General features: G+C 39.1%; 1 protein-coding gene across 1 annotated transcript in view; it reads left to right on the top strand.

The window, feature by feature from the left end:
• The window catches only part of CCDC91 (coiled-coil domain containing 91), a 141,996-nt gene that overhangs the window by 87,134 nt on the left and 39,196 nt on the right, over positions 1-15,666 (top strand). Inside the window, exons 8-9 of the mRNA XM_053711502.1 lie at positions 6,629-6,723; positions 9,059-9,146. Coding sequence (XP_053567477.1) covers positions 6,629-6,723; positions 9,059-9,146 — 183 coding nt within the window. The remainder of the gene's footprint in view (positions 1-6,628; positions 6,724-9,058; positions 9,147-15,666) is intronic.

The following is a 15,666-nucleotide window of genomic DNA, read 5'->3' as shown; positions in this document are numbered from 1 at the left end:
TGGCCTCTTGCCAATCGTGGACTCTTCCGTTAAGACCAGACCTTCTGTCGCAAGGTCCTTTTTTCCATCAGGATCTCAAATCCTTAAATTTGAAGGTATGGAGATTGAACGCTTGATTCTCAGTCATAGAGGTTTCTCTGACTCTCTGATTAATATTATGTTACAGGCTCGTAAATCTGTATCTAGGAAGATATATTATCGAGTCTGGAAGGTTTACATTTCTTGGTGTTTTTCTCATCATTTTTCTTGGCATTCTTTTAGAATTCCTAGAATTTTACAGTTTCTTCAGGATGGTTTGGATAAAGGTTTGTCTGCAAGTTCCTTGAAAGGACAAATTTCTGCTCTTTCTGTTCTTTTTCACAGAAAGATTACTAGTCTTCCTGTTATTCATTGTTTTGTACAAGCTTTGGTTCGTATAAAACCTGTTATTTCTCCTCCTTGGAGTTTGAATTTGGTTCTGGGGGCTCTTCAAGCTCCTCCGTTTGAACCTATGCATTCGCTGGACATTAAATTACTTTCTTGGAAAGTTTTGTTTCTTTTGGCCATCTCTTCTGCTAGAAGAATTTCTGATTTATCTGCTCTTTCTTGTGAGTCTCCTTTTTCTGATTTTTCATCAGGATAAGGCGGTGTTGCAAACTTCTTTTCAATTTTTACCTAAGGTTGTGAATTCTAACAACATTAGTAGAGAAATTGTGGTTCTTTCATTGTGTCCTAATCCTAAGAATTCTAAGGAAAGATCGTTGCATTCTTCGGATGTAGTTAGAGCTTTGAAATATTATGTTGAAGCTACTAAAAATTTCCGAAAGACTTCTAGTCTATTTGTTATCTTTTCCGGTTCTAGGAAAGGTCAGAAGGCCTCTGCCTTTTCTTGGCGTCTTGGTTAAAGTCTTTGATTCATCATGCTTATGTCGAGTCGGCTAAAACTCCGCCTCAAAGGATTACAGCTCATTCTACTAGGTCAGTTTCTACTTCCTGGGCGTTTAGGAATGAAGCTTCGGTTGATCAGATTTGCAAAGCAGCAACTTGGTCTTCTTTACATACTTTTACTAAATTCTACCATTTTGATGTGTTTTCTTCTTCTGAAGCAGTTTTTGGTAGAAAAGTACTTCAGGCAGCTGTTTCAGTATGATTCTTCTTCTTATAATTTCAGTTTTTTTTTTATTATGAGATTTAAACTTTATTTTGGGTGTGGATTATTTTCAGCGGAATTGGCTGTCTTTATTTTATCCCTCCCTCTCTAGTGACTCTTGCGTGGAAGATCCACATCTTGGGTATTCATTATCCCATACGTCACTATTTCATGGACTCTTGCTAATTACATGAAAGAAAACATAATTTATGTAAGAACTTACCTGATAAATTCATTTCTTTCATATTAGCAAGAGTCCATGAGGCCCACCCTTTTTTGTGGTAGTTATGATTTTTTTGTATAAAGCACAATTATTCCAATTCCTTATTTTTTATGCTTTTGCACTTTTGTCTTATCACCCCACTTCTTGGCTATGCGTTAAACTGATTTGTGGGTGTGATGAGTGGTGTATTTATAGGCATTTTGAGGTTTGGGAAACTTTGCCCCTCCTGGTAGGAATGTATATCCCATACGTCACTAGCTCATGGACTCTTGCTAATATGAAAGAAATGAATTTATCAGGTAAGTTCTTACATAAATTATGTTTATCAGCTTCCTGACAGTAGTGCAATGCTGTTTCTTCAGCAATGGATAACAAGAGAATGAAGCAAATTTGGTAATAGAAGTACATTGGAAAGTTGTTTGAGATTGTATGTTCTATCTGAATCCTAAAAGACAACTTTGGGGTTTACTATCCCTTTAAACAATAGGTGTGAATGTTAGTCAGAAACATTCATATGTTACACAACACCAAAAGCTAAAGCCCAACAAACTCATAGCCCCTAAGTTTGTTTCACCTTCCTATGAAATATTCACATTAAGGGGAGTTCAACAATATGTTTATGTGAAGAAGAGACACTTGCTGTACAGTACAGGATTCAGTAAAAAAGCTGATTTATGTCCATGACAACAGGTCTTTGAGAATCAGACTCTCAGTCACATGACACATTTACACCCTTACTCCAGGGCAGCAATGCACTAGTGAGAGCTATCTGATCACAAGAGGCATATGTGTGTATCTACCAATAACCAGCTAGCTCACAGTAATGCATTGCTGCTTCTGAGCCTTCCTATGATATCAAGAGAAGTAAGTATATTTTATATTAGAAGTGAATTGAATTGTGTCTTACAATTGCTTCCTCTATCTGAACCATGGATGTGTAATTCTGACTTGGTTATGCCAGTGAGCAAGTTCCTTCCTCTATGTAAAGTAGACAAGTGCAGAGACTTTTACATTTACAGGGGTCTCTCTAGACCAAAGTTGAAACCCACTGCTCATTATAACTCTAGAATAAGAAGATCTTAGAAAATGGGGCAGATTTACCAATGTCTGCAGAGTATCATGTCCGCTAGACATCGCTAAATGCAGATGCACAAGCAGTTCTAGTGAACTGCTTGTGCAATGCCGCCCCCTGCAGATTTGCGGCCGCTAGCAGGGGTGTCAATCAACCCGATCTTATTTGATCGGGTTGATTGCTGTCCACCGCTCAGAGTTGGCGGATCCAGTTAAGGAGCAGCGGTCTGAAGACCACTGCTTCTTAACGCCTGTTTCCGGCGAGCCTGAAGGCTTGTGCGAAAACATGTGAATATGGGGTCGTACAGGGCTTGTTAAATCGGCCCCTATGACTTCAATTTGCATGACAATTACTTCCTCTATCACTTCCCATGCACATCACCATTTATAACTATTTGATTTTAATTATGAAGGTCCCAGGTACAGGTTGATTGGGGAACAGGAATAGAACTTTATAGCATTAGAATCTGATTTACGTGACACAAAACACCTTGTAATTTATAAGATATTTCTGTCTTGCTATAGAATAACATATTAGCTAAGTGTAAACTTTTTAAAAACAATAATGTGGTTGATCACAATCCTTAGAAAAGTTTATCTAAATTTATCATTTGATAAGATTTTCTGAAGTATTGTGATCAACCACGTGTTTGCTGCAATTGTTTTTCAGTAGCTAAATTAAACTCTACCAATAATTTTCCTTATCTTGAGGAGCCAGTAGAGACTTGTTACTGGAGTAGACAAAGCTAGCAATAGTCATTATGTTAGGAAAGGTTGCCTTGTTTATCTCCTGAGACCAATTAGAAACAAGTATGTAGCAGGTTTAGCCTTCGAAATAGTTAAATTACATGAAAAGGGGGTAAAATAAATAATGAAAATAACCTGCAACATTTTTTTCAATGCATAATCAAACATTTTATATTACTATTTCAAGGTGTTTACTGGCCCAAATTAGTAACTTGGCCTAAGGCTTAATTTGCTCTACTGCTGACTTTTGATGAACAGTAAATAGTACTGTGTATGTAATTATAATGCAATATAAGCTAATAATGAGATCAGCAAATGCAGGCCTTGAAATATTTAGCCCTTTATTAATAGGTAAAATGATGTACACAATAATTATTTATGCAAACAACTGAGTGTAAGAACATAGCAACTGTACAACACAGATATTAACATTAATTCAAATATTACAAAGGAGCAGTGTTGTTAGACAGAAGAACGAACAACAAAGACAGGTGGGGTAAACTGACCTGGATATGGTGATTTCTTTTTCATGCATTTAAAGAAATGAAAGCTTTTATTTGACAGTACAAATGTATTTTTATAACATTTGTACAAACATTGATTAGAACTCTATTATTTATTTACAAGGTTGTCTGCCATTTTTAGTCCATTTCCCATATAATGTCAGTGAGGTCCTCTCAAACCTTTTCAGTCCTACACATAATTCATATTTTATAGAAACCATACACAAAAGATGGAAGAAGCATTTGAAAATTAGAGTGACTGGACATCATTTTATTGAACCTATTAAAGGACTAGATTACGAGTGGTGCGCTAACTCTTGCAAGTGAGCGATAAGGAGTTTATCAGGGCTCATTGTGCGCGTCTGATGTAGCGCTCATATTACGACTTAAAAGGAAATGCATTCGCTTGAGCGCAATTTAATTTAATGTGCTTCAGATGAGAGTGACTTCAGTGCTCTGGTTAACTGTTACACAAAACACATCAAAAATACATTTACCAATTCAGTAACACTCATAATAACACTGTCTGATAACAATTATTTAAAAAAAAATTGAATAAAAAAGTTTCTAAGATATGAGGTCTCAGGTGTTAGAAATACAAAGGCATGAAAAGGGCTTTAACATATAGATAAATACATATATATGTTTATATATATATATATATGTGTATCTATATGTGTGTACATTGCATTTATGTCTGTATATGTGTATTTACATATATATATACATTGGTATTTTGGATACAAGACCCTGTGAGGGACTCCTTCCTCAACTGCTTTATATCTACACTTTGAGTGCACCCAGGGCACCGTGGGCTATTTTTGGCCTCTCAGCTTTAGCAGGTGTGCTACTACACCGGGTACACATCCCATGACTCCTAAACAGGCTCAGCTTTGGTTGCTATCGCACTCCCTTAAAGCTACACTATTTCCAGAGTCACAGGCAGTTAACCCCGGGCCTGCCAAGGTGCAGGTCCATAGGGAAAATTACAAAACGGACAACACAGCACAGAGAAAAAGTCCAGCACTCACTCACAAGCTCTCAGCTAAGATTAAAAGCAAAACTGGAAGAGTCAGTTACCGCATTTTGCCAAATGGGACAAGCCCAGGTACCATGTTTAGGTCTCTTCCAAAAACCTGGGTCGCTAATACAGCCACACAAATGCAGCCACGCACACAAATGCAAGCTCTTAATCAAACAAACTGGGAACAAGTCAGGGTTCAGGAACTTATGTAATCACCCTAGGCGTAAGCAAAGCAAGGAAAAGTGGGCAGCACTCTCAGACCGGACCGGGTACACATCCCATGACTCTTAAACAGGCTCAGCTTTGGATGCTATCGCACTCCCTTAAAGCTACACTATTTCCAAATTTACAGGCAGTTAACCCCCGGGCCTGCCAAGGTGCAGGTCCATAGGGAAAATTACAAAACAGACAACACAGTACACAGAAAAAGTTCAGCACTCAATCACAAGCTCTCAGCTAAGATAAAAAACAAAACTGGAAGATTTAGTTACCGCTTTTAATTTTAGCTGAGAGCTTGTGAGTGAGTGCTGGACTTTTTCTGTGTGCTGTGTTTTATATGCAGTGTGTATATGTATGTGTGTGTGTATGATGTGTATATATATGTGTGTATATGTATATGTGTGTGTATATATATATATATATATATATAATGTGTGTGTATATATATATAGTTTCTTATGGGCTCTGCACTCACTTTCTATTTGACAAATTGCCTGGGGTGCATTCAAAAAATAGCAAACAAAGCAGCATCAAGGAACGCACTCGCTGGGTCTTATCTACCAAGTATTATTTAATACATCAAAGAATGTGACGTTTCGGGGTTATTAGCCCCGTCCTCAGACCTTTACAACATAGAAAAACAAGAGACAATATATACCTTATACCCACCACCATCACCGGCGATCAAACGGAAGTGCCCCTGGCATCCTGCACGTAATACTCCGCAGGTTGTCATAGCAACCGGAAGTCGCCGATCTGTCAAATAAAATATATATGTGTGTGTGTGTGTGAAATATTCATACTTTATTTCAGGTTAGCACACTTGGTTAAATGCGTTCAGGTTTACACGCAAGTTAGGTTTTTACCACTTTTCACGCTCTATTTAAGTCTATGGGGGAATACGTTAACGTGGTTGCAATATTCTAAGTTCCACTTTTTGCTAGGGGTTAGCGCTTGTGTAAAAACGTTTTACTTTCAACTTGTAATGCACACACCACCCGAAGCATTCAAAATTCTTACTTCTACCAAAGTTAACGCACACTATTTTGCACTCCACTCGCAATAGCATCGCTAGCTTTTATAATCTATATAATTCCTATGCTATTCGGTTAAGTTAGTTTATTAAACAACACACAATTGCTTATTCTTTAGCTCCATAGACTAAAGCCAGTTAGAGAAACTGGAGAGAATGAAAAGGCTTAAGAAGCTGTTAGTGAATCCAGCCCATCTCTGTTTAAATGAAGACTTAGTAGAGATGTGGAATATTAGCGCTACAAGGAATTGTGACCATGGGTGGTTCTAATTCTTTAGCTTTGCAGAGCATCTAAGTTTACAACCAAGTTTACTTCAGTTTTATAAATGCACAAAATGAATGAATGTCATTAGGTTATCCAATATTATGAATGTCAGACCGCTGCTGATATAGATTTACTAGTGTGCGCTGCAAATAACCCAGGAAGGATGGAAATGATGTCCTGGTGTTTTATATTATATCCTGTAGGTGACATTCATTGTAATGTAAGTGGCAATTCTGATTCTGTCAGGCCCGTTGCTTATGAACAGCTACTATAATATTGTCTACTTAGCCTTATGGTAGGATACGGAACTCTAGGCTTATCCTCACATAGATAATATAGTAAATAAAATGATTATTACTATACCAACAACAATGTGCAATGAATCTATAGTACAATCTTTAATTCTTCCTTCAGATGAACATCAGAAGAAAGGAAAAACATTAGAGCAGATCAAAGACCTCCTACAGGAGAATGGGGAAGCAAAATGGCTGAAGGAGCTACAAGAACAGGTACGGCTTCAAAGTAAACTTTGGATCTGAATTTTTATTATAAAGAACTCCAAGCTGTCAAACTTCTGGGCCCTATAAAAAAAATAGAACAAATCACTGTATTAGTAAATCACTTGAAACATACTATTTAAACATACCATCTTATACACTTACATTGAAGCATATGAATATATCAACATATTTAATTTTACTTCTTAGAATATAAATTATCTTAAAATGTGTCTAATGGCCAAAATATATGGTACTAAGAAAAAAAACAAAATTATTACGTATAACTTGTCAGAATTGAGCTTTAGGTACTGATATTTAGATGGAATATACTGTTTAAATAGACAAAATCATACTGAGGTAAAACTGCAATCTAGAAAATCTAAACCAAGAATTTTTGGGCTTTGGTCGCACTTCTCTCCTAGGACCAGATCACAACTGGAGCGCTAAATTATTGCGCTCCCGTAACCGGCAAATTTGCCAGTTTGCGGGAGCAAGATAATTAACCAGCCATTACGGATCTCTGGTTAATTTGATAAATCTGCCCCAAAATACTGTCTAGTGTAGTTTATTAAAAAATAAAGATGACAGCAATTTACTCTTAATGTTATACCTATGTCTGATGTCCGTGATCACAATATAAAAGCCGTAGTCTGCAGCAGCACTTTAAATGTTTTTTTGCCCTCAGGGGGGTACGTGCTAAATGGCAGACTCTTTTATCAGAGTAGGGGGAACTACCAGGAGGCTGTGCTCACTGACGAGGTTAAGTTAGGTCCTAAAAAGCACATGTTTTATTATAATTACTTATGTCTCTAATATTGGAAAGATTTGCAACACATCATTTAGTCAGACAAGATGTAGACTAAATGCATTTTACAATAATTATTGTATATTTCAGATTCAAAACGAGCACGAAAATTCTAAGCTTTGAAAAGTACATATGTGAACATAAAAAGCAAATACATAATGTAATAAGTAAATGCGTTACACTATGTTTAAGTGATGGTAAATCCTAGCGTTTCATCATGGTATAGGCCCACACGGCTATTGGATAAGAGATGGAACCGTTAGCTCATTGAAAAAATGAGCAGTGCCGTGCACCACCAGAGCCGCTAGTCTTAGCAGTTAAGCCACGGCAAAAAAAGCACCTGTAATGCTCGTGGGATATTCCTCTATCATACCGAACTCGGCCAGTAGTCTTGTTATCCCGGCGTCGAGCCGAAAAGATAGGGAATATCCCAGAGCAGAGAAAGTTAGTAAGATGAGGAAGGTGGCACTCGCCACAGGCAGGGTAGTCCCCAGCGACTACGGCAGAGCGGTCCAAGGGCAAACCAGTAGAATGGTCAGGCAGGCAGGATTTGACAACAGTAAAACAGTCCAAAGACACACCACTAGAATGGTCAGGCAGGATTTGGCAACCGTAAGCAGTCCAAGGCCACACCACTAGAATGGTCAGGTAGGCAGGGTTCGGCAACAAAGAGACAATCCAGAACAACAGGGGTTAATAAGCAGAGCAGTCAGACAGGCAGGGTTCGGCAGCAGTATATCAATCCAGGAGTTAGGGGTTAAGAGGCAGAGTAGTCAGACAGGCAGAGTTCAGCAACAATAATCAATCCAGCAATTTTGGGGGTTAAGAGGCAGAGTAGTCAGACAGACAGAGTTCAGCAGCAATAATCAATAAGGCAGTAAGAATAGTACGATCTATCACACCCAGGAGCACACAAAGTAACACCTATACTTGGGCAGTGATAGATCATACTAGGATCACTTAAATAGGCGTAGGACCGGCATCAGAGAGGGAGAGGAGCGTGCGGCGTTGACGTCAGCACCGCACGCATCCAGACCCGACACAGCCCTAGGCAACGAGCAAGGAAGGAGAAGCCGCGCCCCTAGCAATGGCTAGAGCGGCGCGGCGTGGCAGCACCTTTTCATTGTTTTGGTTTTTTTTAAAAACTGATGAATAAAGGTGGCCTTTATTTTTAGTGAATGGTAAATCTCTTGGATTTCCCATCACTTTAAACCTTGATGGTAACTTCACTTTATGTTTCGTGTCCATACGTTATGATGTCACAGGCCATTCTGCTTTTAGCCAGCAATTGGGAAGGAGAATGCAGTCGCCTTACTCTTAAAAAGTGCAGTTGATCCCCAGGATCCAGATTGTTGTTGTCCTCTGTACTGAGAGCAAAGTTTGTACAATGACCTATTGACTATATCATGCACAGTACAGAGGATACGTTAGGTCCTGAAGCACAGGCTTTATCGTAAATATTTATTATCATTGGAAACATTTTCATCTCATTATATTGCCAGATCTGTTGTCTGTTTTACAATAATTTTTGTATTTCAGATTCTAAATGAACAGAAGAGGATTATAAAAACATCTTTTTCAAAACAGGAAGAAAGAATAATATACGTTGTAGAGAAAAAATGTTCAGGTAACAGTGATATACGTTTGAATATTTGTAGAACAAAGCTGTTGATTCAGACTAATTTATGTTATTTAGGAATAAAGTATGGTGTTCAATTTCATTGCTAGGTTACAAAAATAAACGGGGAGGGGAGTTCCCAAAAATAAAAACTCACTTAATCTGTAATTTGATTTCACCCTCCAGTGCAGTGTTAATTTTGACGGCAAATTTCGATTTAGTCTTAGTTTTAGTCTTTTGACTAAAATGCCATTTTAGTTTTAGTCGTATTTTTGTCATCTGAATTGTTTTAGTATTAGTCGACTAAAATCTAAGGGGTTTAGTTAAAGTGTAATGCATTATTTAAGCATTTCTCTATAATTTCCAAACTCATTATATACTCCAGGAGTAAACATAACACCTGTTATTATTTATGGTATTAAGGGTTAAACATGCAATACAGACACAGATTTAGCCGTTGTGATGTATAACATCTTTATTAAACTTAAAATTAAATAAAACCAAGTTTCATAAACAAACAGAAGTGCAACTTTAAAATATAAAAAACAAAACTGTATTGGCTAAATTGAACATATTACCTAATATAAAAACTTTTATCAGTTCTCTGTTAATAATTAAAACAATTATAAAGTAACTCAACACAACAAAACGTTTCTAAGGCTAGCACAGGCACAGCATAACTTAAACCAATACTCATGGGTTATGCTTATTTCTATAGGAAGAATCAATTGATTGTTTGCAGATTCTAAAATTTTTCGTCAACGATATTAGCACTGCTCTAGAACTTCCAAACTCATTATATACTTCTGGAGTAAAGGTTTATTAACCTGTTTTTATTTATGGTATTAAGGTTTGAACATGCAATACAGATTTAACTGTTGTGGTGTATATCATGTCTTTATCTTAAAATTTAATAAAATAAAGTTTTGTAAATTTGACAAAAGAGCAGTAATTAGGATTGATTATAACACCTTGCATCAAATGTTTTAATTTTGACTAAAATGTAATTTTAGTTTTAGTCGTATTTTAGTCATCAGAATTTCTTTAGTTTTATTCTCATTTTAGTCGACGAAATTAACACTGCTCCGGTGACCTATTAAGCATTTATACTTTGCTCTTAGTCACATGACACATGTACACTATTACTGCAGATAGTCAAGGCTACAAAAGAGAACAGTTGGAGTTTGAGTCACGCCCACTGGGAAACTGCAGAAGTTATGTAAAGGAGCTTCTGTAGAGTAGAATGCAAATTAGAACAAAAATTGTATCAAACAAGTTTGGATTGTTATTTAAAGTGATGGTAAACTCTCCCCTTTATAAAAACAGATCAGTAATACTAATGATATTTTAGATGGAGTTTAATTAATCAGTTGTAATGAAGATGCGCTATAACTTACTTTTTAATGTAGATATGAAATTAAAATACCCCTCGCTCTGGCCCCCCATTTCAAATGTTATATTTTTAGTGAGCTAAAAGTTTGAACTGTTCTCCAATCATCGCTCTAGCCTTAAGGCACTAATGCTGTAGCTAAAGTGCTTATTGGACAACAATTCTAACAGTTAATTTACAGAGAAATAACTTTTGAGGTGTGCAGCCAGAGCGCAGGTATTTAAATTTCAAATTGTGATGGGCACCGGCTACCTTAACTGGGTAGCTCCGCCAAGGGATCCTTCCTATCTCTGGAACCTGTAGCTGTATAGGTTGGAGGTAGTGATTATAGCCAGAGCCCACCCAAATAAAAAGACAAAAACAGTATTCAGGTGGAACAAGAACATACTTTATTGTGAAAACACACACACTTTTATATACAGTACACCCAGCTCATCTTGATTAGGGTCTTATCGGTCCCCCAGATCTCCCACTATTCCTGCCACTCCAGACAGGCTGGCACCCCCCATATTGTCCATAGTCTTAAAGAGTTCCAGGGATATAGAGGTGGTGGTTTTGGGGTGATCCCGGGGTAACGGTGGCACTTCCAGGGCATCATTAGAAAGCCCTCGGCCCCCAGATGCTAAAGTCCAAAAAGCGACATGATCAATCACTGGGGGCCGGAGCGGCAGCTTATCAAATGTGGACCCGGTAAGCCAAGGGGAGTAGGGTTGTAGAGGGGGGTACGAAACCCCAAGTTCCCAAGGGAGCTCCCTTCCAGCAATCACCCCACCTCTTGCCCTCCCTAGGGGAGTACCAATCCCTAAAAGAGGGGAGCTCTGGGGCAAAGGGCCGCTGGAGCGACCTGGGGTAAAGGTCAGTGGGTTTTCAGGGAGGTGCGGCCAGCCGGTAGTTCCAGGAGGCGGTCAAAGATCAGGATGTACAGATCACAAAACAAGCAAACCAAGAGTCTGGGAGATCGCTAATGCCATGAAAAGGCCAAATTTTATGTGAAAAGGTGTGAGCTGGGTAGTAGGGTGGTGGGGTAGCCTTGGCAGCCTGGTATCCATGACACATATCTCTATTAAAAAGTAAGTTATAGCGCATCTTCATTACAACTGACGAATTAAACTCCATCTAAAATACCATTAACATTCGGGATCTCTTTATACAAAGGGGAAAGTTCACCATCACTTTAATTTCCACCAAATTAATTATATCTTACCTATAGCAAGTACATCAATAATATCACCTATACTTACTGTTTCAATTTAATTTAGAGGTTTGATTGTTTGATTCTGCAAATACTATTTTATTATTAGTAACATACAGTCTTAGGTACAGGCTGCTTTATTTAATTAGGTAACTGGTATACAACTCTAATTAACAAAAAGCACCTGATTAAGGACCCTAAGTTGTGACTTTAAGCCTCATTAGCTCTATGTCTCTGGATAAACAACACAAAATGCTGTGTAAGTATAGTGTAATATAAGCTAAAAGTAAAATCAACAAAAATAAAATGTATGCTTACCTGATAAATTTCTTTCTTTCTGGTCATGAAGAGTCCACAACGCCATTCCAATTACTAGTGTGATATTCACTCCTGGCCAGCAGTAAAAGGCAAAGAGCACCCCAGCTGAGCTGTTAAGTGTCACTTCCCTTACCCATAACCTCCAGTCATTCAGCCGAAGGGAAATGGAAAAAGAAGATAACACAAAGGTGTAGAGGTGCCTGAGGTTTAGTAAAAATGACTGTCTAATCTAAAGTATGGGGTTGTGGACTCTCCATGTCTGTAAAGAAAGACATTTATCAGGTAAACATGAATTTTACTTTCTTTCCTAAGACATGGAGAGTCCACAACGTCATTCCAATTACTAGTGGGAATCAATACCCAAGCTAGAGGACACAGAATAAACCGGGAGTGAGAACAAGAATGCACCACCGCTTGAAGAACCTTTCTCCCAAAAGAAGCCTCAGCCGAGGCAAAAGTATCAAATTTGGAAAAAGTATGCAGAGAGGACCATGTTGCCGCCTTGCAAATATGTTCCACAGAAGCTTTATTTTTGAAAGCCCAGAAAGACCGCCCTAGTGGAATGAGCTGTAATTCTCTCAGGAGGCTGCTGTCCAGCAGTTTAATAAGCAAAACGAATCACACTTCTTAATCAGAGAGACAGAGAAGTAGAAGTGGCTTCTGACCCTTACGCTTTCCTGAGAAACAAACAAACAGGGCAGAAGACTGACAAAAATCATTAGTAGCCTGTAGGTAGAATTTTAAAGCACGCACAACATCCAAGTTATGCAACAGACATTCCTTTTGAGAAGAAGGATTAGGACAGAGAGATGGAACAACAATTTCATGATTAATATTTTTATCCGAAACCCCAATTTAGTACGAAGGATCGCCTTATCCGCATGAAAAATAAGGTAAGGCTAATCACACTGCAGAGGCGAAAGTTCAGAAACTCTGCGAGCAGAAGAAATAGCGATAAGGAACACAACTTTCCAAGATAACAACTTAATATCTACAGAATGCATTGGCTCAAACAAAGCCTGCTGCAAAACTTTAAGAACTAGGTTAAGACTCCAAGGAGGAGCAACAGGTTTAAACACAGGCATGATTCTGACCAGGGCCTGACAAAAGGATTGAACATCTGGCACATCCGCCAGACGCTTATGTTAAAGAATAGATAATGCAGAAATCTGGCCCTTCAGAGAACTGTCTGACAACCCTTTCTCCAGACCTTCCTGGAGAAAAGACAAAATTCTAGGAATCCTGACCCTACTCTAAGAGAAGCCCTTCGATTCACATCAATATAGGTATTTGCGCCATACCTTATGGTAAATGTTACGAGTAACAGGCTTGCAAGCCTGAAGCATGGTATCAAAGACTGACGGCAGAATGGAACGAATGGTTTCCATTTTGAAGGATGGTACCCTTAGAAATTTGTTGATACACTTTAGGTCTAAAATGGGTCGAAAAGTTCCCTCTTTTTTGGGAACCACAAACAGATTTGAATAGAATCTTAGGCCCTGTTCCCTTACTGGAACTGGAACAATCACTCCCAGGGAGGAAAGGTCCTGAACGCAGCTTAAGGATGCCTCTCTTTTTACCTGATCCGCAGATAACCTTGAGAGGAGGAATCTGCCCCTGGGAGGACGAGTCTTGAATTCTATTTTGTAACCCTGAGATTCTATGTCCACGGCCCAAGGGTCTGGGACATTGTGTACCCATGCTTGTCGAAACAAGAAAGTCTGCCCCCCACTTGATCCAATCCCGGACCGGGGGCAGACCCTTCATTCTTACTTAGCCTCAGATGAAGGCTTCTTTGATTGCTTCCCCGTGTTCCAAGTCTGATTGGATCTCCAAGAGGATTTGGACTGCTCCGGCTTGGAGGAGGGAGAGGAAGAGTTTGAAGTTACGAAAGGAACGAAAATTAGAACTTGGACGTCCCTTAGGTCTATTCAACCTGTCTTGTGGTAAAAAAGGACCCCTTTCCACCCGTAATTTCAGAAATGATCTCTTCCAGACGAGGACCAAACAGGATCTTACACTTGTAAGATAGCGACAGGGGCTTGGACTGAGGTAAGATCAGTTGACCAAGATTTTAGCCACATAGCCCTGCGGGCTAGGACAGTGAAGCCAGACATCTTGGCTCCCAGTCTAATGACTTGCATGTTAGCATCAGAGATAAAGGAATTGGCTAGTTTGAGAGCCTTAATCCTATCTTGGATCTCCTCTAAAATCAATTTGGACAAAGCATCACACCATTAAGATGCTGCACTTGTTACTGTGGCAATACAAACTGCAGGTTGCCATTGTAGACCCTGATGAACATACATTTTCTTTAAATAAGCCTCCAGCTTTTTGTCCATGGGATCCTTAAAAGAACAGCTATCCTCTATAGGAATCATGGTTCTCTTGGCCAGAGTAGAAAAGCCCCTTCTACCTTAGGCCCTGTGCGCCATGAGTCTCGAATGGAGTCAGCAACAGGAAACATCTTTTTGGAGACAGGGAAAAAGGAATCCCTGGCTTATCCCATTCTTGTGTAATGATCTGACACAAGGTCTGGAACAGGAAACTCTTCCTCAGAGGAAGGAGCATCATAGTATTTGTTAAGCTTACTAGATTGCTTAGGGTTGACAGCGACAGAAGAATCAGAGTCGTCCAAAGTAGCCAGTACTTCCTTTAAAAGTAAACAAAGGTGTTCAAGCTTAAATCTGAAGTTTACTTCTTCAGAATCCGTCAAAGGATTTATACTGTCTGAGATTTCACCCTCAGAAGCTACCGAGGTATCCTCCTCAACAGACTTATGAGGGAGGTCAACCTTCGCAGCAGCGGATGAGACAGACACCTTACTATCAGAAACATTTTTAGATTTCCTCTTGCGCTTCCCCTACATGGGAAAAACAGATAAAGCCGTAGATACAGCAGAAGATATCTGTACAGCAAAATTTGTTGGCAAATATACTCCTTCAGGAGACTGAGAGGAACTGCAGGGCACTGTGATGCCATTGAGGCTTGGGACGTTTGAGGAGAAAGCTGTGGCATATCCTGAACAGCATTATCCTTAGAAGGGAATCATTTATCTTTAAATTTTAGGGTCCTAGCTAAACATGAGGAGCAAAATTGAATAGGCAAAACAATTTGAGCCTCTAAACATAATAAACATTTATCACATGAAACAGACTCCTGTTCAGTGTCCATAGCTAAGCTATTACCCCAAAAGAAATGAAGACAAATAAAAAATGACTGCCGCTTTAAGGAACTGGAATCCTTCAGAGCGCAAAAACGCTAAGGCCTAGATTTAGAGTTCGGCGGTAGCCGTCAAAACCAGCGTTAGAGGCTCCTAACGCTGGTTTTGGCCGCCCGCTGGTATTTGGAGTCAGTGATTAAAGGGTCTAACGCTCACTTTACAGCCGCGACTTTTCCATACCGCAGATCCCCCTACGCCATTTGCGTAGCCTATCTTTTCAATGGGATCTTTCTAACGCTGGTATTTAGAGTCGTTTCTGCAGTGAGCGTTAGAGCTCTAACGACAAGATTCCAGCCGCCTGAAAAAAGCAGGAGTTAAGAGCTTTCTGGCTAACGCCGGTTCATAAAGCTCTTAACTACTGTACCCTAAACTACACTAACACCCATAAACTACCTATGTACCCCTA

Source organism: Bombina bombina, chromosome 4 (assembly GCF_027579735.1).
Source record: "Bombina bombina isolate aBomBom1 chromosome 4, aBomBom1.pri, whole genome shotgun sequence".
Lineage (NCBI taxonomy): Eukaryota > Metazoa > Chordata > Amphibia > Anura > Bombinatoridae > Bombina > Bombina bombina.
Note: the sequence above shows the minus strand (reverse complement) of the source record. Positions and strands in the feature narration are given on the sequence as shown.